The sequence below is a fragment of the Fundulus heteroclitus genome, unplaced genomic scaffold (assembly GCF_011125445.2).
Source record: "Fundulus heteroclitus isolate FHET01 unplaced genomic scaffold, MU-UCD_Fhet_4.1 scaffold_98, whole genome shotgun sequence".
NCBI lineage: Eukaryota > Metazoa > Chordata > Actinopteri > Cyprinodontiformes > Fundulidae > Fundulus > Fundulus heteroclitus.
Genome location: NW_023397450.1, coordinates 1 through 23,840, shown reverse-complemented (window position 1 = coordinate 23,840; position 23,840 = coordinate 1). Strand labels below are relative to the sequence as shown.

Below are 23,840 nucleotides of genomic sequence, written 5' to 3'. Positions count from 1 at the left end.
CCGGGGTGGACCTGAGGTGGGAGTGTTGCGTTCAGCATCCTGATGGAGAGACGCTGACCGCAGCTTCGAGTCTTCCAGGACAGCTCCATCCGTCTGATCGGCCCGCTGTTCCCGAACCCTCCACCGAACCCTAGCAGACCCCACGGGAGTCCGTTCGCCTCGCTGCTTTGTCTTTGTTGTTGCGGTCAGTGCGGGGATGGAGGCTGCAGAGTGCGGGGTGTGCGGGGTGAAGGTGATGTGCCGCTTCAGGCCGCTCAGTGATTCGGAGCGGAGCCGCGGAGACAAATTCGTCCCAAAATTCAACGGAGAGGACACAGTGGTGCTGGCGGTAAGTTTTGACCCAACCGAACCAGGCGGAACAGAACCGAACCTGTTTTCCTTGCAGACACGCCCTCCTGCTGCAACAATAGGAACACAAGCAGACCCGACAGGAGAGAAAACTACACATAATGTGGAGCAGCGATGCTGCAGGCTGGGTTTATGGCGCTTTATTCCTTAGTTCTGTGTTGTGTGGGTTTAATCTCCTCATAGCCTGACTGCAACCAATTGATAATTGGATTGTTATTTGTGTTGGAAGACCTTAAGAGCAGCCTTATGCTAAATAATTGATTTAATTTTAATAAAAACACTGTGTAGTCAGTTACAGCAGACTGCTGATTAACCAGCTTGATGCTTTCACATGTCTGAATACATGAAAGATGAAAACATGTCAAAGTTACACGTGATCACTGTAAAGAAATGCGTTTTAAATATTAAATTAGAAAAGCAGACAAATGCAGTCCTTCTCATGCTTTTTGTTTAATGTAATTGTAATTGTGAATCTGCTGCTTTAACATGAAGCATTCAGGACTGACCTGACCTGAGAGTCTCCAGGAATGGTTTCTGTTGTGAATAATGATCATGCAGTTCCTGGGGTTCCAGCGAAGGACACAAACAGAAAATAATGAGCCAGAGATAACCCAGTTATAATGACCTGGCTGCAGAGGAAAAGACGTTGGGTTTTTATTGAGTCATTTTGTTTCCAGCTGGATTATTTTTATAAATTTCTCTGAAACCTTTGCAGAGAAATAATTTAGTTTCCCATTCATTTGTCTCAGATCTGTAGAGGAGGCAGCTCAGCTATGCCAAAAGGACACACTTTTGACAAAAATGATTTCCAAATTTGGGACAGAGGGAACAGATGGACTGAAAGAGGGATGAAAAAAGGTCATGTTTTTCAAAAAGAAAAAAAGCCAACACTCAACAGACGGGGAGGATTGAGCTACCAACTCTTCAGTGCTTACAACTTGGTCCTCCAACTCATCCGAAAGAGATGATATAAGCTGTCATATCCTGATTCAAATGACCAAGTACTCCACTCACACCTAGAAATAGTCTTTAACAATCCTGAACAGTGACAGGTGGGCTGTTAGAATGTCCCTAGGAGGATGGGCCTCCATGTGCTTAAAAACAGCAGCACTCCAACTGCAGGTTGCTCCCATGTGAGCCACCAGAACTTTTATAGACTCCTGACTAGGTGTCGAAACCTTTGTCAGAAAAACTGAGCCAAAGTGCGATTTGCCTCCAATTTAAGCCTGTTAGCTGTATGCCGTTAATACAGCAACAGGAGGAAACTTCTCCTCAACAAACCACACTCCTCTGAACTAGACACAGACCTTCTAACAGCTGCATGAAGCCACAAAACTGTAAACAATCACAGGTAATGGGGGAAAATTCACGGAGGGCAGAATTTATCGCGTCTTTGGCATAGTCAGTTATAGTGAATGCTTGAAATGAAAACAAATTAGTTTGTTTCACATTAACACATTAAACTCTGGTGGTAGTTGAGGGGCTTGATGCAGCTTTAAAAGGTCCTTCCTGGTTGATAACAATGATTCAACCTGAATGTCCATGCTAAAGGACATCCATCCATCCCAGTTTGTATTCAGACAAAAAAAGAGGGGGATGGAGCCTCTAACAGACCTCATGGGAAATAACCTGTTGCCATGACAGCAGGTAGAGGCTAACAGAGGTCACGTGATGACATGATGAGAGAAATGATTGCTAACAGATTCCGATCCATGCAGTGAAAATGACTGAACAGACGTTGAACTCAGTGTGAGGCTGTGTGTGTGTGTGTGTGTGTGTGTGTGTGTGTGTGCCTGGCATGGTTCAGCAGCAATCATTTTTCTTCCGTCTCATTGGTCCAGTCATCTCAGCCGTCTCCCTGGGGATGCAGAGATGCAGTCACCATGACGACAGGCATCTTATTGAAACAGACAGACTTGCAGCAGGAAACTGACTCAGGATCACTAAACGTAATTGATGGGTTGACGGATGCTTTGAGATCAATCGCTGTTGACATTTTTGTTGCCATCAGACGATAAAGGAGAAATCAACCCGTCTATCGTTTTTTTGTTTTGTTTGTTTGTTTCAGGTATCTGCGTCTGGATCAGGTGGAAAGTATCTATTTACTGAAACCTGTTGACTTTGAATTTGAGAGAAATCCAATTAAACTGATCTGCATCAGCACTCTGCCAGACATCAGCAACCGACATGGCACTACCTAAATAAACATGGAGTTAAAGGCTGTTTACAAGGCCAAGAAGTAAAAGGCTTTGGACTATTCACTTCTCTCTGTAGACTAAAGCTGAACTAAGCTTTGTTTACAAGCTAAACAGGAGGCAGTGAAAAGACCAGGAAAACATCACAGAAAAAACTCAAAACTAACTATAGGGAGTCATAAATGTTGGCATTAAGCTACAGGTAATAAACTTGTTCATGACTTGTATGAACTGTAATATATTTCAGTCTGGACAGAATGGCACCAGCAACCCCTCGCGACCCCATGAGGGATAAGCGAGTCAGAAAATGGATGGATGGATATTTCAGTCTGTTGCTTTTCCTCTTCTGTGTCTTTATTTGGGTTTTGCAGCACAAAACTATCTCTTGTAAGGTCTTTAATGTTTTCCTCTCCAGGTAACCTTCAGAGGCAGATCAGTGTCTAATAATTGTAATTAAATAAAGGCATAACATAACCATAAATTCACAATAATCAGGCTGTGGAAAGAAAAGTTAAACCCATGATGTTTAATGAGATATGGGCAAGGAACACATTTTTCGATCACAAGTTGTAGCTTTGAAAGTAAAAATCTACCCAGCACGACCCGTCCACTGTGTGTTAAAGACAAGTTCTGGCACATTATTACAAAGTGATCCTGGTGTGTTTTGGCCTTAGATCCAGCAGCCAGACGGTCAAACAGTCTGTCTGGCATGGCTTCATTCCATCCGTTCTTTGTAAAAGTCAACTGACCCTTAATAAGTCAACAGTTTTGATGTTATCCTCTCTCCCTTGGGGGTTCAGAGGAGTAAAGCTGCAGAAAGACTTCAGCACACCGTAGACATATTTCAGAAATCACACAAAAACTAGCAGATGTCCCAGTTTGAAGTATTTAGTGAAAGGAGCTAATGTCAACTGCATTACAAGTTAATTATTTCCGGTAAATACTTACGTTACTTACAAAGTAATGATTGACAAAGCTAATCATTACTTTATAAGAAATTAAGTAATTTGACCATTTGTCATATTTTTATAGAAAGTAGAGTATTAGTCACTTGTTACAAAGTAGTTATCTCTATTTAAAGGAAAATCTATAAACTTAGATAGTCCAGGCCTAGCTTCAGGAGAAGGGCAGCTACTCTAACATCTCTGCAGACCTCACACATCCTGGTCACAAACTGTTTAGACTTTTACCTTCAGGAGACAGTTTCTTCTCCCAGGCTGTCCCTGATGAACACAAATAACACCTTACAGGCAGGGTAGTCAGCTACTCTTTAGATATAAATTGTGGTGTAGAAACAAACATGTACTACAGCTCTTTTATCCCTGATTTTATTTCCTCTAGAATATATTTAATGTTGGTATGAGGTGAGCATTCCAAACAAGTTAAATTCCTTCGTTGATCGCACAAACTTGGCCAATAAAGCTGATGCTGACTGTATCAGGCCAGAATTAGTGACTTCATGGTAGAACTGAACTTTGCCTTCAAAAAGAGAAAATGTATTTAGATATTCTTGGCATGGTCAGGGACCAGGGCGAGTGTATTAATAACCTGTGGTGACCAAGTAGAAGAACACAGTTTGTCAGATAAAAACCAAATGACTCTTTGTGTCCTACTTTTTAAGAAAACCTAAACTCCACCCTATAATATTTAAACTCTTCTAAAGGTGTTTTAATTAAAATGTGGTTGAGTTTTGTTCAATGCAGAGTTGAAGTCAACAAATAAAGAGTAAGCATGACCTATAATAGGCTTAATAACTGTCATGACTTCTAAGTGTTGTAGTTTTCACCAGAGGCTTCTTTTTCAAAGACTCTGCTTTCAAAATGGTTGTCTAGGCCCTCCTCCTTTAAATGGCACTGCTTTTGACCAACTACATCGATCTGCAGTTTCTCCAGAGCCAATGTTATCCACCATAGCATTTCCTAAACTCCCTCCTGGTCCTGTTTTCACGCACGTTGCTCAGGCCGATCACTGCAGATGCTCATTCTGGCAGCTTGTAGCCAATAAAATTAGCGTCACATGGATTTATCACTTTTTCAGGGGAAATTTTAAATCCCCAAATCAATTTGCTGCACCCAACATGCATCCTTGTGTGTAAACAGACATTTTTTATGTGTTAGATTCTTCCCTTACTGTATTTGAGTCATGTTGACGGTGAATCTGTGCAGAGAACACGGTTCCTCTGGAAACAACCTTTCAGTAGAGCCCTCACTGATGTCTCTATGTAGAAGTGAACAGGAGTTACAGCCTTTTGAAGTTGGCCTCTCCATTTTGACACAGTTTGGATGTATTTTGATAACACGTAGAACGCCTGGACATAACCGTAGAAGAAAAGGTCCAGAATAGTCATTTTGATAATACTGATTTTAAATGTGAACCTGTCATAGAAAGAACTTGTCCTGTGACTTTATTTCTGCAGTCTGCAGCTGCATGACCAAGAAAAAGAAACAAGAACAAAAAAAAAAAAAACATAATTTATGTGTCTTCAAATTTAAATAACTAAAAGCTGGTTTCCAGTACAACACATTGGACTACTCAGTTAAGAAATCTAAAGAGTTAACTTTGCAAAGACACTAAGCTTTTGCATCTACCCCCAAAGGGTGTAAGAACAGCATCTAATTGAATTTGGGAATGCTTTTTATTTTTAGGTGTTTTTGACAATCAGGTTGTGTCATGTTAATTTGACATCCTCTACTTATGATTTGGATCTTTAAGCAAACTGCATTTTGTTGTGAGCGAACAACTTGTTCTTTCTAGACACACCCACTGTTCAAAGGCTTTTAAAACTAAAGATGCTAACACCTCTGGTCAGACATTACTATCTGTCAGACGACGGCAGATTTTAAGAAGTGGAGGAACCACAGGGTTTGGGTAAATGCTGGTTTTGTAAGGAGCGATTAAGTATCAGATGATCACTGGTGCACATTTTTGAGACTTTAATAGCCGTACACATATATTGTCTTGTCCTTAGCGTTTGTTGAACTTTAATCAAGAAAATGTCTTTTCTACAGCCTGTAGAATTACAGAACATTGATGATCATGTCCCAATTCACAGCTCGGTGCTCATATTTATTTGCTAAGACACATAAAAGCAGCTACAAAAATAACTAAGGGCGAAATCAGTGTCTGACCTGCAGCCATTTAAAATTGAAAATTTTTATGCTCGTCACAGTGAGAGTCCTGGTTAGTCCTGCCATTTTTTCCCTGGTCCAGCTTTACAGCTCAGCTCCCAGAGCCTCAAACAAATCCACAGCATGGTTTGTTCTTTTTTCATTATTTTCATCATCTTTACTATAGTTTATACTGTTATACTGTGTCTCTATTTCTTGTAGCATGCATTTTTCTACTCTCGGTGTTCTTTGAATTGGCATTTGCGGATCTGTTGGCTGATGATAAACCCTCCAACCTTCAAATGTCAGCAGCTTACAGAGGTTTTTACGAGATTCACAGCAGCAGACACACAAACACCCATGGATGTGTTCGCAGATGTGTTTTATGCACATCCTTTTTATGAAAAAGGCATCAGTAAGCACAAAGACATAAGGCTGTGGGTTTGTTGTGGTCAGACTTAGAGTCTGCTGATAATTTCTCCCTCTTTCAATTAAATGCATTACAGCCACAAACGGGCTCTTGAAGACAACTGGACTTTCGCTCAGTATTTTTCTGAAAACATTTCTACACCAGCTGAGCGGCGTTGTGTATGCAGTCCGATGCAGCGAAGACTGCTCAATTCAATTAAATTAAATTTTATTTATATAGCGCCAATTCATGAAACATGTCATCTCAAGGCACTTTACAAAGTCAAGTTAAATCATATTATACAGATTGGGTCAGATTATACAGATTGGTCAAAAAATGTCCCATATAAGGAAGGTTTTTTACGGGCTCAGACTCCTACACTGGAGAAACTAAACGACTACATAAACGCATGGCGCAGCGTTACGCCACCAACTCCTCAGTGTGCGCGGCTCGGCCCTCCAACTCCTTCCAAAGAGATTACATCAGCTGTCTGATGATTTTTGTGACCAAGTACTCACAGTCAATGTACTTCGCCTAAAAGGTTAGGTGTGGGGAAAGCTTTCACAATGACCCCCACAATGAACCACAAGTAACAAATTTACAAACTAGAAAACTACAAACGAGAAACCTGCAGACTATTATCTCTGAATATCTAAATGCATATTTCTGTAAATGAAGCCTCAAATCATCATTGCACAAAAGCACCTTACTACCTCATTATTATCACTCATTGTATTGTCACTAGCTGTGACTCATGAAGGACAACTAGTTCATAAAAACTTTTAAATGTTCATCTTTTAAATTTTTTTAATCTTTTGAACGCTATAATAAAAACACACTGTAATCCTTGTTCATTGCCTGTTTGGTTGTCTTACTATGTGTAGTTTTAGCCGGAGTGGCATAAAAGAAATGTCATCACGGTAAGACGCGGTGACAATAAAGAATCTTTGAATCTTTGAAGAGCTGAGAGTGGCGTGATCTAAGAACTCTGGCTGTAGCTGAGTACTTATTGAAACTATATTCATATTTGTGTGTTTGAGAGAGTCTTTTATTTTGACAAAGTCTTTCCTGTGTTTTAGGGAAAGCCGTACGTGTTCGACAGAGTCTTTCCTCCCAGCACTGAACAGATTCAGGTGTATGACACCTGTGCTAAACAGATTGTCAAAGGTGAGGCTGAAATACATAATATGATTGTATTATGAGCATTGGTTTCTTTAGAAATTAAATTAAATTTCAGCGGTTTCAGATTGTCTTTCGTGTTTTATGGTGTTTTCTTCCCTGGTTAGTTTTTTATGCCGTTACATCAGTGGTTTGTATCTTTATCTGGTGTTTCAGACGTGTTGGGAGGATACAATGGAACGATCTTTGCTTACGGTCAGACGTCATCAGGAAAGACCCACACCATGGAGGTAAATGTGCTGCTGTCTGAGTGATGCATCATGTTAGTTTGTCTTTGTGAACATGATGTTGTGTTTCAGGGGACCCTGCATGATCCCCACATGATGGGGATAATCCCCCGAATCTCCAGGGACATCTTTGACCACATCTACTCTATGGACGAGAACCTGGAGTTCCACATCAAGGTGATCAGATCATCAGTAACTCTATTAGGTTCCAGCTGACCTGAGAGCATTTTAGAGCACTGCATACCACATCTGTACAGCGGTGTACTTTGATTGCATGTATCATTTATGAGATCTTCTCTGTCTGCAGGTCTCCTACTTTGAAATCTACTTGGATAAAATCAGAGACTTGCTGGATGGTGAGGCGTTTCATCTGTTTTCTGATTTTTAAGGTCCAAGAGTTCGTTAACATTTACTGACCAATGTTTCATGTTTCAGTGTCAAAGACCAACCTGGCTGTTCACGAGGATAAAAACAGGGTTCCCTACGTCAAGGTACCTCAATCGCATAACATTTTAACTACTTAGTGTTTTACAACAGTATCATTGCCACTTCATTTATTACATATATGTTTAATTAGAACTCCAGTTTTAGCAAAGCAGTTTATGCAACATCCCATGAAACAAAATGTCAGTGCTGCTTTGATATTAGAACATTATTATCAGCACAACTCAGGCAGAGTACTGCAGTAAGAATGTTTTTGTAGTAATCTTGAGGACAAACAATGTCTCCATTCCTGCCGTTGTTGGCAGTTACAAAGCAAACCCACCACATCTCCACCATTATGTTTGACATCTAATGTAAGTGATATGCTGTGTTTGGGTTTCTCCAAACCCAGTGCTGTGCATTAATTTCACACATCTGTACTTGTCAAGCCTAAGTGGTGCAGCCATTTTCTTTTATAGAGAGAAAGGCATTTCTCCATACTTCAGTCTTTTTTCTAATGTTCCTGACATTTATTGAAACATTTAGCTTACAAACTGAGGCCTATAGACTTCCTGATGAATATTGTGTTTTCTAATATCTCTTAACACTCTGGAGGCATTGCATTTAGGTTAGTTTCAAACACTGGTATCTAACCCAAATGTTTCCTCTTTTGAATAACAGATTGAAAGAATGGTGGATTAATAAATTAGAAATGACTTATAACCCTTCCCAGATTGATTATTATGTTGTTACTTGTGCCTCTCCTTCTTGGCACTGTGTAAACACACAACTGTTTGGTCCAGACAAGGTAACGACCAAAACTCCTGCATATACAAAAATGGTCATAATGAGGGACATGCCCCTATCTACTAAAGAAGCTGCAAAGGTGCCATGGAGACACCCATTTGCCCCATGACTGTATATTGTGCATGTTTGCAAAGCACTACAATAATGATATGTTTAATTAATTGTTTAATAACTGAGAACTGTAGCAGCAGCCCGTGTTTGATGTCTTCCATGTTTGCTGTCAGGGTTGCACTGAGCGTTTTGTGTCGAGCCCTGAGGAGGTGATGGACGTGATCGACGAAGGAAAAGCAAACAGACACGTCGCTGTCACCAGTAGGTGTTCCAGTGCATCTGATATTACTGAAGTATTGCTATTACCACTTCTCTATTAGTGCAGCTACAGACACTGTTTTCTTGAAGCTAGAACAGAATGCTATTTGGTGTTTCTGCTCTGTCAATAGTCAGCATGTGTTCCTAAAGTCAGAACATAGTAAACATTGGGAACTAATGTGGCATCCTTGGTTGAAAAGACAGCGGCTATGGTGGTGTGCATGGCCTCAGATGGGGGCTGCGCTGTTCCTCTGTTGTATCTCCAGCTGACGCATCTGTTCTTCACCAATCTTCTTCCTGCAGACATGAACGAGCACAGTTCTCGCAGTCACAGTATTTTCCTGATCAACATCAAGCAGGAGAACGTGGAGACGGAGATGAAACTGTCTGGGAAACTTTATCTGGTCGACCTGGCAGGGAGCGAGAAGGTCTAACCTTGTTTCTCTCATCCTCTTGGTCATTTTCACCAAAGACTTTTCAGTGTTTTCTAGTTGTGGTATTTTTGTTTGCAATAAACTAACAAAAGGTAACTGTCCAAAACATCCAGAGGTCCCTCTATCCATATTCTTTAATCCGTCGATTTCCCAGCTCATCTTTTTTTCTTCAGTATTTCCCTTTCTGATATTTTGATGCTATTGTTCAGGTCAGCAAAACTGGAGCTGAAGGGTCTGTGCTGGATGAAGCGAAGAACATCAACAAGTCTCTTTCTGCTCTTGGGAACGTCATCGCTGCGCTTAGTGAAGGAACGGTGAGCAATCACCAGATGATGTGCTGCAGGGAAGTTGTTTCATTTAGGCAGGATAAGCCATGGAGCTGGAACAATGAAAGCAGAATGGAGGGTCTATAGTGGTAACTTCAGGTTAGGTTCAGTAGTTTTTCTCATAAAGCCAAGCTGGTGTCAAGAGTAGAGATGTAGACCATGGTGAGCTACATCGTGCTGTACCAGGGTAGACTGAAGCGGGTGAAGTGCCTTACCCAAGGACACAACGACCTACACAACGCTTCATTGTGATTGGTTGTCCTATTTCAGCTCCGCATGTTGTTCATAAACGCACAGATACCCTCAGTCTTTAACCCAGGGTTCATTCAGTCAGTTCATAAGCACCTCCTCTGAACCACTTCAGTGTAACTTTCACTGTTAGGCTTCGTTAAGACAGATCGCTCAATGAGAACATGAATGTTGAACTTGTTACAAAGTATAGGATTCAATATTAGAGACTCTAAAACAGATTTAGCATGCCTTCTGCTATTTGTTAAGAGTTTAGGTCAAAGACCATTGAAGCATTTAATGAGAGGGAATGAAGAGATGATCCAACAGGCTGTAACACAGAAAAGTGGTTCTAGATGTTTCTGACACCAGAGTGGCAGAAATGGCAGGATACCAAACCAAGTAATCAACCTTTATTGATCGCATCTTCAGTGTGTTGTGTGTCTACTTGCAGAAAACCCACGTCCCGTACCGAGACAGTAAGATGACCAGGATTCTGCAGGACTCCTTGGGAGGAAACTGTCGGACCACCATCATCATCTGCTGCTCCCCGTCTGTTTACAACGAGGCGGAAAGCAAGTCCACCCTCATGTTCGGACAGAGGTACAGTTCACAGTTACTGTGGTGTTCATGACAGACGGTCTATTAGCAAAGAACAGAGTCCAATGGAGCGTCAGGAGGAACTCTAACCCACATTAGACTGGATGTGGCGGTCAGGACTGAGAGCTGGATTTGAAATCCCTTGAATGGGCTTCAGGGGGTTCCATTCTCAGCGGGAAAGTCTGAAACTTTGGGGGATCAGTTTAAGAGCTGAACTCTTGGAGCAGCGTGTTACTCCTGACTCTGTGCTTCTCTCTGTGATTTCACGTTTCAGAGCTAAAACCATAAAGAACACAGTTTCTGTGAACCTGGAGCTGACTGCCGAGGAGTGGAAGAAGAAGTATGAGAAGGAGAAGGAAAAGAACAGAAGTCTGAGCATCATGATCCAGAAACTGGAGAATGAGCTGAAGCGATGGAGGAAAGGTGAGGAGAATCAGCTGGGGGACTAAAGCTGCACCAAGGCTGTTGTTACTCTCAGTTTTAACTTTATCATGTTGCTCAGAGTCTCTAAGATGTGAAATATAGCTGCTAATATCGGTTAGAAATGTATTCATCCCTTTCCTGCCTCCACACATGCCGAAAATGTAGATTTGAGCTTTATTGAAATTATACAGTTAAAATTTCCAAACGGTCGGTTGGTTTTATTAGTGTATTTGAAAATCAACGCTGTAAATCACTGATATTTAACACCAGTAAGTCACATCCAAAACTTACTACATCTCTAAAAGGAGTCGTCTGCGGTCATTTTTATCCTGAGGCTTTTATTTAGCCCTGCTTCCTACAGCGGGAACAACAGGAAATAAAAATTACGGGAAAATGTTCCTGCAGTGGAAACGCCCCTTTAAAGTAACTTCTACTCTGTGCTAGGCCACCAACTGGTTGATTTTTTAAATTATTATTATTTTTATTAATTTCAACTTCAAAAGAATTAGATGATTACCATAATATCACTCAGCAACTTCTTGGGAGTTAAGATCTTGTTTAACATTATTAATCCAGGTTTCAAGGCAGAAAAATCTAATTTCAGAAATGCCTGATTGATTTTTTTTATTGACACTGATAGTTAGAAATGGAAAACACTTCAGAGCTAAGAAGGGCCGTAGTGATTTACTTTTTTAATAAAAGAATCGTTAGTAACTTTGAGTTTGAAACTGGACGTGAATTAAAAAAAAACGAGCTGCTGGGTGTTTCTGACTGTTTCTGAACCTCTCCAGGTGAGGCTGTGCCTGTGGAGGAGCAGCTGAGCAACAGAAACAAGAAGAGCGCCGCTGAGACGCCACCAGTGATCGAGAGCCTGGCCCCGCCCACCGTACCGCTGTGCGAGGAGGAGAAGGTGCAGTACGAGACGCTCATAACCAACCTCTACCAGCAGCTGGACGACAAGGTGAGTTTCACCTCTACCTGCAGCAGGTTGACGATGACAAGATTAAATCAGAACTCTTACAACTAATGACTCATGTTTCAGGATGATGAGATCAACCTGCACAGCCAGACCTCTGAGAAGCTCAAACAGCAGCTGATAGAACAGGACGAGGTACGCTTCACACGGGATCCCCGCCTTACAGCGCCACAGCTGACCTGTCCTCCTCACCGCCGCTGGTGTTCTGCTCCCACAGCTGCTGGCGTCCGGCCGTCAGGACTACGAACGTCTGCAGGAGGAGCTGAACCGGCTGCAGAGGGACAGCGATTCGGCCAAAGAGGAGGTGAAGGAGGTGCTGCAGGCGCTGGAGGAGCTCGCGGTCAACTACGACCACAAGAGCCAGGAGGTGGAGAACAAGAACCGCTGCAACGAGCAGCTGAACGAGGAGCTTGCACACAAAACTGTGAGTCCTTTAAACCGCCTGGTCAAAAATAAAGTACCCATCTGAAAAGTCAAATAACGTGGCCATGCACCTTTAAGCAGTGTAAAGATGTGAGGAAATGCTGGGTGGTGTTCCAACAATGTTCTGCGGTTCCAGGCGGGTCTGGAGGTCGCTCAGAGGGATTTGTCCGCCCTGCAGGAGCTCAGCTCTCACCATAAGAAGAGGTCTGCAGACATCCTCAACCTGCTGATCAGAGACCTCAGTGAGATCGGCAGTGTCCTCGGGACCACAGAGCTCAAAGCTGTAAGACTACGATTCCCACTTCACTGTGTAGACAGGCAGCCACAAACGCTGACGTTGAGGCAAATCCCGAGAACTGTAACATCCTGGCTGCATCGGCAGAGGTTCGCAGCCTGACAGACTCTTTCCTGCACGCTTCCAGATGGCCGAGGTGAGCGGCGTGATGGAGGAGGAGTTCACCACGGCTCGCCTCTACATCAGTAAGATGAAGTCTGAGGTCAAATCTCTGGTGAACCGCAGCAAACAGCTGGAGGTCAACCTGGCGGAGAACACCTGCAGGACGGAGGCCAACGAGAAGGAGCTGAGTGCCTGCCAGCTCCTGGTCTCTCAGGTAAATCACACCTGGACAGTGACGGCTTTGTAAGGCTGTCACAGACACATCGATCAGAAGTGTATCCAGGTTGTCCTGTTTTTGTAAAGCTTTGGCTTGCCTAATTAAAGTTCTCTTCATATACTATGATATAAAAGATGTAAGAACAGAGCAGAGGTAACAGACCATTCATGAGGGAGCATCTGCTGTAAAACAGGATGTTGTGAGTTTTAAAGGAAGACTACATTTTTTCACAGTTCACATTGTAACCTACCTTTCTAACTGTTCACTGCAAAAATGGAACTAAAAGTAAGTAAAATGTTCTTGAAATGAGTGTATTTTCCTTGATTTGAGCAGCTAAATAAGACTATTTGCCAATGGAATAAGAGTTTTGCACTTAAAATAAGAACATTTCATCTCTATCATCTTATTTCAAGTGCCGTATATCTAATTATCTCATCTTAGGGGTAAAAATACTCATCCCATTGGCAAACAGTCTTATTTAGCTGCTCAAATCAAGGAAAATACACTCATTTCAAGAAACATTTACTTACTTTTAGTTACATTTTTGCAGTGTTGAACTAGCAACCTGCAGTAGTTATTAGCACGATTTGCATGTGTGTGCTCTAGAGAAAGTGCATCCTTACCTTAGCTCAGACATATCTAGAGCACTGCCAATATCTCCAGATCTTCAGCTAACAGGATAAGACAGAGCAGCTTTGCTTTAAGGCTCTGCAGAAAGTCACGTTCTGTCTTGCAGCCCCATGGAACCACAAACCATGCTGTTTCCTTTTAAATAGCTCCATGTCTCTGTGTTTCCTCTGACCTCATTTTCAACATTTCTCTTACTATAAATAACAAACTTTAACTCACTGATGGCTAAATCGTCCGGTTCAGGTCAACGGCGGACTTCTCAGTGTATCTTTAATTATTCCCCGTGAGGGTTGAGATGGTTTTCTGTGCACTTTAATGTAAAAATGTGGATTTGCTGAATGATTAGATTTCACAATGCAAACCTTGACCTGTGATATGAGGACATTAGGGGATTTAATCTGAAATCAGCAGAGCTGCTGCAGGAACCCTTTCTCTGTGGGTTATGAGCTTTTTTACAGATGTTTTCTTATGAATCAACACCAAAATGTATCAAAAGACACCCTGCTGATTCTGATCCTACTTCATATTACTGCTGCCGTGCCAGACGACCCTATGTGGGTTGGAGTTTGTTGCTGTTCATGTGGTCGGGTCTTTATGTTGCTGTTTTTGCAGCTTCAAGCCAAGTTGGAGTCCCTGAGCGCCGACCTGCAGAGGATGGAGCAGAAGAAGAGGCAGCTGGAGGAGAGTCAGGATGCTTTGATGGAGGAGATTGCTAAGCTCCACGCTCAGGGTCAGGGCCTCCATCATGTTTACAGAAAAAAAAAATCTGCTCTGTGATTGGTTGAGAGATGACCAAACTGAGATGGTTCTTTGTGTTTTCAGGTCAGATGCATGAGGTGACAGTGATGGACAAAGAGAAAGAACACATGAGCAGACTGAAGGACGCGGTGGAGATGAAGGTAAAGAGCTTTGATGCTTCCTCGTGGTTCTTTAGGATCTACAGGAGATCATCAAACGGAGCTGGGAGTCAGGGACTCAGGTTCTTCAGATTCATTCAGCCGTCTCTCTTCAAAAAGCCTCAGTTTGATCTCACTTATCAATGTCTTCACTTTAATAAATTGATAAGCCAACCCACTTTACTCTTGATTGAAATGAACTGTACTGAATAATAGTCGTTATAGAGCGCCCTCCTCTGGCCGATGCAGGTAAAGACATAAACAGAGTGTATTTTGTAACAGCTTTAACAGAAGACTAATGTTACATGTTTACTTGTGATTCTATAAAATATTACAGAGTTCTGATTGCATAAGCTATTTATCATTATCATCATAGATTTCCAGCTGATTGGACTAGGAACCTAAAAATTGTGACACGTTTTACCAGGAAACCTCATATGTTCCTTAAGATACATGATGTTCTGTTGCTTTGGGTTTGGCAGAGAACGCTGGAGGAACAGATGGAGAACCACAGGGAGGTGCATCAGAAACAGCTGAGTCGACTCCGTGATGAGATCGAGCAGAAGCAGAGAGACAACGATCATCTCAAAGAGTACCGATTATTTTGTTTTGACTGTGATACATTATTCGTTTTTACTGTGATTAATTGTTAGTTTTCACTGTGATCAAATGGTTCTGAAACGTTTTCTGTTGCGCCTTTGAAGGAAAAATATTCTGTTTTAATGCATTAAAGTTCTGAAATGACCCAAATCCATTTTAAAATGTACTGCACACACACACACACACACACACACATGTATATATATATATATATATATATATATATATATATATATATATATATATATATATATATATATATATATATATATATATATATATATATAACATATGACAATGGTTTCTAACACCTAGATTGCTTCAACATTGCCACTTTTTTAACTATATAATTTGAACAATATGTGTGTCTTTAAGCCCGACTCGTATCTGCAGTCACCTTCTAACTAGCTATGAACCTCATATAGCAAAAATAATATCAAGCCATTAATATGAAAGATAAACTTCAGCTTTATTAGGTTTTGCACTTTTTTAGGTGTTTATTGATAGTATTCATCACTCTACTGCCTGCACTTACAGGCCAAACAGCAGGGGGTGCTGTTACCCCGTTTAGAAGGCCTGTAATTTCTGGACAAAATTATCTGATCATAATTCCTGAATGGTAAATTCTCATCTTCTCTAACAAAGCTTCTGTGTTCATCTCTCAGTGTGAATCAGGCTCTTCAGCTGGAGAACAGAAAACTTCTGTCGGATTTCGAAAAACTCAGAGCCGAGGACCAAAACAAAGAGCAAAGACTCCAAAAACTGCAGTAAGTTTGTTCCTCTTTGCTTCCTGTAGGGCCAACAGGAGTTCAGAGGTAAAATCTGTTTATTTCCACCTGATTTCATTCACATTATGTAGATGGAAGGGAGCGCTGCAACTTAAATATCAGACTTTAATAAATTATTTATGTTTTTTTTTTATTTGGAAGCTTAAAAGCTTGATGTTTTACTGAGATTATCATGTTGTTCTTTTATTGTTGCTGCTGCGATTCAGTTTTTTAATCTGCAGTCTTGTGATTTAATTTCAGGTTCCTGAATGAGAAGAGAGAACAAGCCAAGGAGGACCTGAAGGGTTTGGAGGAAACTGTGGTATAAGCTTCACTGGGTCATATTCATTGATCTACATTTTCAGCTAAAATAGACCAGATTAGTGGTTTGAAAATGATTTTGCTTTTATATCCAAGACCAAAGAGCTGCAGACCCTTACCAACCTGCGGATCCAGTTCATTCAAGACATCGCTTCTCGAGTCAAGAACGTAAGCACAGACAAATCAGAGTTTGCAGTTTCTGCCATGAGCAGGACAGGTTCTGTTGGATAAGTTCTGATCAAGTAACAGAAATCATGTTAATCTGTGAATCTGACATTTAAGTTGCTACTGATTGGCAGTCAGGCGGTTTTGTCATATTGATTTCAGATGTGAAATTTATGCCACACCAGTTTTTCCACATTAAACTTTTAACAGATGTTATAATCAGACACAACTGACTTGTAACAGTAAACCAGTTACTTTTTATTTATCCGTCTATAGTAACAGAAGCTGTTTCAGGACACTTTAGAAATTTCTGCCAAACCTGTAGAGCTAAGGGGAAAGTTTTGTCCTCCGCGTTGAACAGAGCTCAGAGAACGACAGCGACGAGGCCGGCGGCAGTCTGGCTCAGAGACAGAGGATCATCTTCCTAGAAAATAACTTGGAGCAGCTCAGCAGAGTCCACAAGCAGGTGAGGAATCACAGCGACCCAGCTGCTCCGTTGTTTCAGGGGAGAAAGCGTCATTTAGCACATTAATCTATGTTTCTGTAAAGATCTTTGACTTTTCAGTTGAAGAAGTTGTTGTTAAGATTTTTGGAGATGTTGATGAAGCTTTTCATGATCCTTTATTTAAAGAGGCAAGGTGCAGTTAAGTACAAGTTTGCTCAGATTCAATGAGATTTTAAACAATTCAGGATCAGGAGTTTTAACAAGTTCACACTTAATGTTAATATTTTTGCATATTATAGTTAGTAAGCTTCATTTTGAAGAATGCACAGTATTTTCCAGTGCATTACAAAAGTATTAATACCACTTGTTTTACATTCTAATGTGGGAAAATCACAAACTTTAGTGTATTTCATTGGATTTGTTTATAATCGGCCAACACAAAAAGCAATAAAGGGTTTTTATAATTTTTCCCCCAATAAATATTTGAAAAACTTGCGTTGTTTGTTGTCATTTAACCTTCCTAAGTGAATATTTTGTAGGTATTTATTACTTTTAGGGTATGTTTATACCAGCATTTTGACATCAAGAGAGACTGAATGTTTTTCCCATTTTTTCTTCTCAAATATAGCAGATTGGACAAGCATCATCTGTGAATATCAGTCTTCAGGACTGGTCTCAGATTCTCAGTTGAATCTAGGTCTGGACTTTGACTGGGCCGTTCTACCAGATGAATAGGCTTGATTTAAAGCATCCCATTGTAGCTCTGACTGTATGTTTAGTGTGGATGCCTTGCTGGAGGGTGAACCTGAACAGTTTCAAGTCTTTGGCTGCCTCTTACAGTTTTTCTTTTTTTCAACCTACTCCGAATTACAATTATTCATGACATATGCAGTCTTCTGATAAAATGAGGCATTACAAATCAAAGCACACTTACATGAATACAGTGTCTTATTTTGAAAGCAATTGTCCAGAAAGAAGATATCTAGTAATACTTATTGAAAATGTTACAAATTATCACATTTAAATGTTTGGGTTACATGCATATTTTTTTAAAGATGACATATGTATGCCTGCTTTTAAATTGTCTTAGCATGGTACTCCTTTTTATTTCTATATCTAACCTACTCCACTACACAACTCCAGCTTGGCTGAGCCCCAGACTTTTAAGTTTGGTGCGAACACCACATCTTCTCTACTGTTGAACATTTTTTTTATATTGCCGGGAAGTAGATCACGGCTTGCTTTGTGCACTACCGCAAGAGTTTTAAATTTGATTAAGTCTTCGATTTTCATTATGTGAAATTTTAAGAAAAGTGCATTAGTGTGATCTCTGAATCCAACATTATGAGGTTTGCTTCCAGATATGCTCTGTATTTACCTTCTTCTAGCTACTCTAACTAGCTTCTCTGTCCCTGCTGAAGGAAGGATTCCCCTTTCTTCATTATTACCTCATTCTGCTTTAAGGATCTCCGCAGCTTTATCCCTGACTTATCTGGTCCTTGGTCTTAATGCTGCTGTTTGTTCTCTAATGTTTAACAAACTCTATTCGTTTGATGAAGAATTACATCTGTGTAATGAAGTGCAGCCCTCAAACAGGCTTACCTGGATTAAATTTAAGTCTCTGTGTTCTTAGCTCGTCCGGGATAACGCTGACCTGCGCTGTGAGCTCCCCAAACTGGACCGGCGGCTAAGAGCTAACGCGGAGCGAGTGAAAATGCTAGAAACGGCCCTGAAGAATGCCAAGGAGTCAGCGCTGAGGGACCGCAAGCGGTACCAGCAGGAAGTGGACCGGATCAAAGAGGCAGTCCGGTCCAAGAACATCTCCAGGAGGGGACACTCTGCTCAGATTGGTGAGATCCCCTAGTTCCAGCAAACTCGTTGGAAATCTGAACCCTGCAGGGTCTTAAGTGACTCACCTGATTCCTGTGTTCATGCAGCCAAGCCAATTAGAGCCGGGCACCAGTACCATCATCCGTCCTCCTCCCAGTCCATTAAACCAACCATTAGAGGAGGAGGTGGCGTCTCCAGTCCTCGCCATCACTCCTCCCGTCATCCAGCAGCTCAACAACAACAACAGCCTCGGTTTCCACAGTGAAGCCACAAGTGACTCCAGGTCAGTGAAAGCAGCAGCTTTACTGCAGTCTGACCCAATCAGGACTGAGGCCTTGGCTTTTAGTCAGGCATAATGAATTAATACAAAAAAATGAGGCTTTACTGTTTCACTGCAATAAGACTAAGATAAATAATCAGCCTTTTAATGTAAATTTTAGTCGACAAGTTTATGGTAAAACTCAAAATCCCTCAAGTACATAAGAATGTATGGAGTCTAAGAATCAGTGTTTTGTGATCAGAAAAACTGGCGGTTATGGTGTTTTAACAGTTTAGAGATTTGTAAACCAAATGAAACCAAAGGTTTGTAAATCAAAATGATTTTCTGAGAAAGTCACATTGAAGAGTTCAGACCTGAAGTGGCCAAATCAGATTTTTTTTTGTTATAATTTTGTAATCTGTGCATTAGTTAATTGTAAAGAATTTGGTAAGGAAAACAAGTGATGCAAATTAAAACAAATAATTTCTAATGTAGAATATTTTCGCTGATTAGAGGGATTTTTTTTTATTATTTTCTTAGCTGTGTAAAGACCTTATGAAGTTATTTATTCTAAGGGGTAAATTAATTAACAGAGTGATGACTTTAACTGGCCCTTCTAGATTATATCATTCCTAATATGTAGAGCAGGGATCTGCAAGTTTTACTATCCAAAGAGGCATTTTGCCCTCAAACCAGCTAAATAAATCTTACATGACCATTTAAATAAAAAAAACATTTTTTTTTTTGATTAGGATCTACTATAGGAAATGTTTTGTTATTTTTTCAAGAGCCATTTTTATTTATTTTTATGGTGGTTTTAAATGAAGATGAGATTTTTCTTCTATTGGATGTTGATATTTGTGAAAACTGATGTAAACAAGTTGACAAGATACAAAAAGATTTTACTGGTTGCTTTAGAGTCATTGAATGGTGGAAATTCAGGACAATTATAAAACAGAAAAACTGCTGAAATCTGCATTTGTTATAACTATATTTAAAAACCTTACTTGGCTCTTTATCTTTTTTAGCCAAAGTTATTTAGAGCCATTGTGGAAAGCCCAAAGAGCCACTTATGGCTCCAGATCCTCAGGTTGCAGACCCCTGATGTAGAGCATCTTAGATTTGTCTTTTAAAGCACATTAAACAGAAACCTGCCTCCCCAACTTATTGCCCTTTTTTTTTGGGGGGGGGGGGGTCTATTGCTGTATGCAGTGAAGTTGTAACCATATCAACAAAATTATCGATTTGCGAAGGGCCAGAAATTAGGTTTCTGAGCTCTGCTCCACAGCTCTGTAATACTACATAAATAACCTATTAAAGATATTCTTTTAAAATTGTTACAGTTTTGTCTAATGGAGATCTATTGTAAGCTGCACAACAATCAGTTGTATTAAACTCAAAGTTTCCTAAATGTCCTCAGGAAAGACTGGTCACATAGAAATGACACTTATGTTTGTGAAATACTACAGGAGCGCAAGATCAAGAGTGTGGTGGCAAGAGAGAGTTGGTCTTTAAACATTTTTAGTAAAGTTATTTAATTAAGAAACCATTAAATGTTTTAATGTCTACATGAATAGCCTACAAGAACTATAGCAGAGAACTGATCTAAAGATTCAAAACGAGGGACTGGTGGTAAATGGAGAAACAAAAGAGTCTTACATTTTTTGGATGAGAAAAATTTAGTTCTGAATGAACTGATATTTTGCCAAGAAATAGTCAATGAAGCTGACTAAAAAAGGGTCGTTACTCTTCAAATTACCTTTTAGCTTTTATTTTGTTTTTTTATAACAAAAATTTGACTTTCTGTCTTTACAGATAACAGCTGACTCTGGATCAGTTTTTTGTTTCTGAAGATCACTTCTGAGTTCTTCTGTCCTCACCATTCTGCCTTTCCTGGGAACATTCTCCTCATTTCTTCAACTTTCCACTTTAACAGCCAAGAAGATTTTGCCTTTGTCCCCTGACTCGGACTTCTTCTATAGAAAAACCAAGCTTAATATTTTTAATTATTCCGAGTCTGATCCGTTCCTATCCAACATTCAGCTTTTCCTTCTGCAGTATTAAAAACTGAACTTTAGAAGACAGTAGCCTAAAGCTAAAATATGACCAAAATCAAGCACATTGATGCATTAATGTAAAATGCTAGAATCATTATCTTTAAATTAACTTTAAACTGTTAGACACTTTGCTGATAAAATTATTAGAAAACACAGTTTTTCATCTCAGGTCTGATTTTTGTATTTGTTTTCATTTAAATGTAATACAAGAAATGACATTTTTGGGATTTTTAAACCTGTCTTTGTCCTTCTAACAGCTGTTATTACTACTACTACTACTACTACTACTACTACTACTACTAATAATAATAATAATAATAATAATAACACCACTACTAATAACAATCATAATAGTAATAATATTATTATTAATAATAATAATAATAATAATAATAATAATGCTTTTAAAATGTAATCATTTAATTAATAAGATCAATTAAAACAAATACTTCATTTATTATTCATTTGATTTTGAAGTATATAATTGTATTTAAACTATATAAACCTTATTGAAAAAAAATACCTCAAATAATGTTTACTGTTTGCACATCATCGTGGTTTTATGATTTTGCAGTTTTATAATCGTTTTTTATTATTACTATTATTATTTCTGCCATCTCTTGAGTTTTACAATTTCCTTTTATGAATGTTTAAACATACCAATAAAAGTGTTGCCTTTCAGCATTTTATATTTTATTACCGGACATTTTTATACTTTTTATATTAATTTTTAATTACATTGTTATTGCTGGAGACTTCCTCCGCTGCTCCTGATAGTTTCTACGGTTCCTACATTCCCTCAGAGATAATGCAGTAAACCAGATTCACCTAAAGGCATCATGAACTCGATGGTGTTTGTTAGAACTGTGGTGTTTTTTTTGTCGGTAGGATTCAGATATTATGGAAGTGTTGTGCTGTAGTTGTTATTTTTGATATTTGTGATCACAATCACGGATGTTTCAAAGTTTTATTTATTTTAATGTTAACACTTCACTTTAATTATTGTGTGATATTTAATGTAATTATTTTTGCATAAGTATTTGTATAAAAGTTTTTATGTTTTTATTGTTAGTTTATATATTTATTTAAGTGGAATTAAATGACTATTTCCCTGCAATGTTTTACATATTTAATGTGTTGTATTTATTAAACTGCAATGATATTACTGTATTTATTTTAGTGCAGTTTGTTTATATTTATTTTCATGTATTTATTTATTTAATGTATAATTTTTTTCCTGTCAATTGCTTGCTGCTTTATCAAATTATTTGCTGTATTTGTTTATTCATTGCATTCGATTGTATTTTTTTTAAAAAATTTTTATTGCAGGCCTATTTTAAACTGATAGCTCATGTTTTTATTGTTGATTTCAGATCTTAATTTTTCCTTCCAGTGTTTAAAGCACAATCTTCTGGTCTCCTCATTGACAGAAATAAAGTGTTAGTTATGTCTGACATGTTGCCTCTATGTTTTCTTGCTCAGATTAAAACTTTCCAGACACAAGTTTCTATTCAACTCGGATTAACGGGCTGATATGTGAGTTTGTAGATACTGGGCACTGAGCTAGATCCGCTGGTAAGCACGCTTGTGTTTATATATTAACACAATAAATAATATATATATTTATTGTGTTTCATCTGAAGAAATCTGCATATCCAGCAGTTCTAAACAGAGTTTGGACTGATATATGTATCATATACACCAGTCTGTTTAATATATGCAAATAACATTATACATTTGAAAATAAATGTTCAGTATTTTTACTTAAATTCTGTAAAAAAAATGGAAGAAACAGTCACTTGCAAGGTTATAATATTTTAATATTTACAGTTTTATTTGATCAACTTCACATGTTTGTGTTTCAAAAAAGACTAATGATCAAACATTTCAATACATTTCATTCTTTTTACACTCCAGGCAACCAAACGCTGCTTCAGTTGAATGATTTTCTACTGGTGATGAGGGAATCTGAGTCCATCAGTCTCATCTGACTTCCTGCTCTTCTTACTTTCTGTCAAGGCTGAATATCTCTCGACTCTCGATGAGGATGAACTCCACGATCTGGTTCTGGTAAACCATGTTGACCGCCATGTTTCCTCCATCCAGCTCAGGCCACATCAGTGTCGGCCCAAACACGATACCAATACCCTGAGTGGACATCAGATTCTTCTTTGAAAAACCCAGAACTCTGGAAAAAAAGCAGAAGAAACAGTGAAAGGGATTATTGGTATAAGAAGCAGAGTTATTGGATGAAGTTTACCTCCAGCAGAACAAAGGATAACAAAATGGTCAACTGGGTCAGGTGAGTGGCTCTATATGATTTAGTTTATGGTGTCAGGTTTGGGTCAGTTCTGGTTCAGGTATATTTCATTCAGATTTCATTCAGATATGGGTCTGATGCCGTGTTATTTACAATATTTTAACATTCAAGATGGATGTCAGTTTAAGGTTTGGTTCGGGAAGGTTTGGGTTTGTGTACAAAAAGCGAGTTGGGATTTTCCAACTGAAACCATGGCATACCCTAAATTTTGTAAAAACTGCATATGCCCAATGACATCCTAGGATAGAAACCTGCATATGCACTGTTACATACATTATTTTCCTTCGAAAAGCCAATCAACGTGAGGAATTTAGCTCACATACGAGAAAAATGAACTCTTCCCTTGACGCTTCTCTCATTTTGATATGCAAAATATATATAAATGTGTCGTGCATTCTTGACACTTCTTCCTCCTATATGAGCCATGTGCATAAAAATAAAGACGACAAGCAATCTTTTTTTAAAATTTGCACAAACACATTTCATCCATTGAGTTTTCCTACAACAATCTCACACAGTAGG

General features: G+C 39.3%; 1 protein-coding gene across 1 annotated transcript; it reads left to right on the top strand.

Moving 5' to 3' along the window:
• Nucleotides 1–21,095, top strand: LOC118562584 (kinesin heavy chain-like). Its single transcript, XM_036135023.1, has 26 exons — nucleotides 1–328; nucleotides 7,139–7,226; nucleotides 7,395–7,468; nucleotides 7,538–7,642; nucleotides 7,773–7,821; nucleotides 7,901–7,956; nucleotides 8,920–9,007; nucleotides 9,308–9,432; nucleotides 9,648–9,752; nucleotides 10,447–10,595; nucleotides 10,867–11,015; nucleotides 11,807–11,976; nucleotides 12,058–12,126; nucleotides 12,209–12,415; nucleotides 12,551–12,697; nucleotides 12,837–13,025; nucleotides 14,271–14,388; nucleotides 14,481–14,557; nucleotides 15,037–15,146; nucleotides 15,820–15,921; nucleotides 16,183–16,243; nucleotides 16,339–16,410; nucleotides 16,769–16,873; nucleotides 18,486–18,702; nucleotides 18,790–18,965; nucleotides 20,757–21,095. Exons 1-25 carry the CDS (start codon nucleotides 197–199, stop codon nucleotides 18,945–18,947), a joined length of 2,922 nt encoding a protein of 973 aa, XP_035990916.1. The 5' UTR covers nucleotides 1–196; the 3' UTR covers nucleotides 18,948–18,965; nucleotides 20,757–21,095.
• The last annotated feature ends 2,745 nt before the right edge of the window (nucleotides 21,096–23,840 follow it).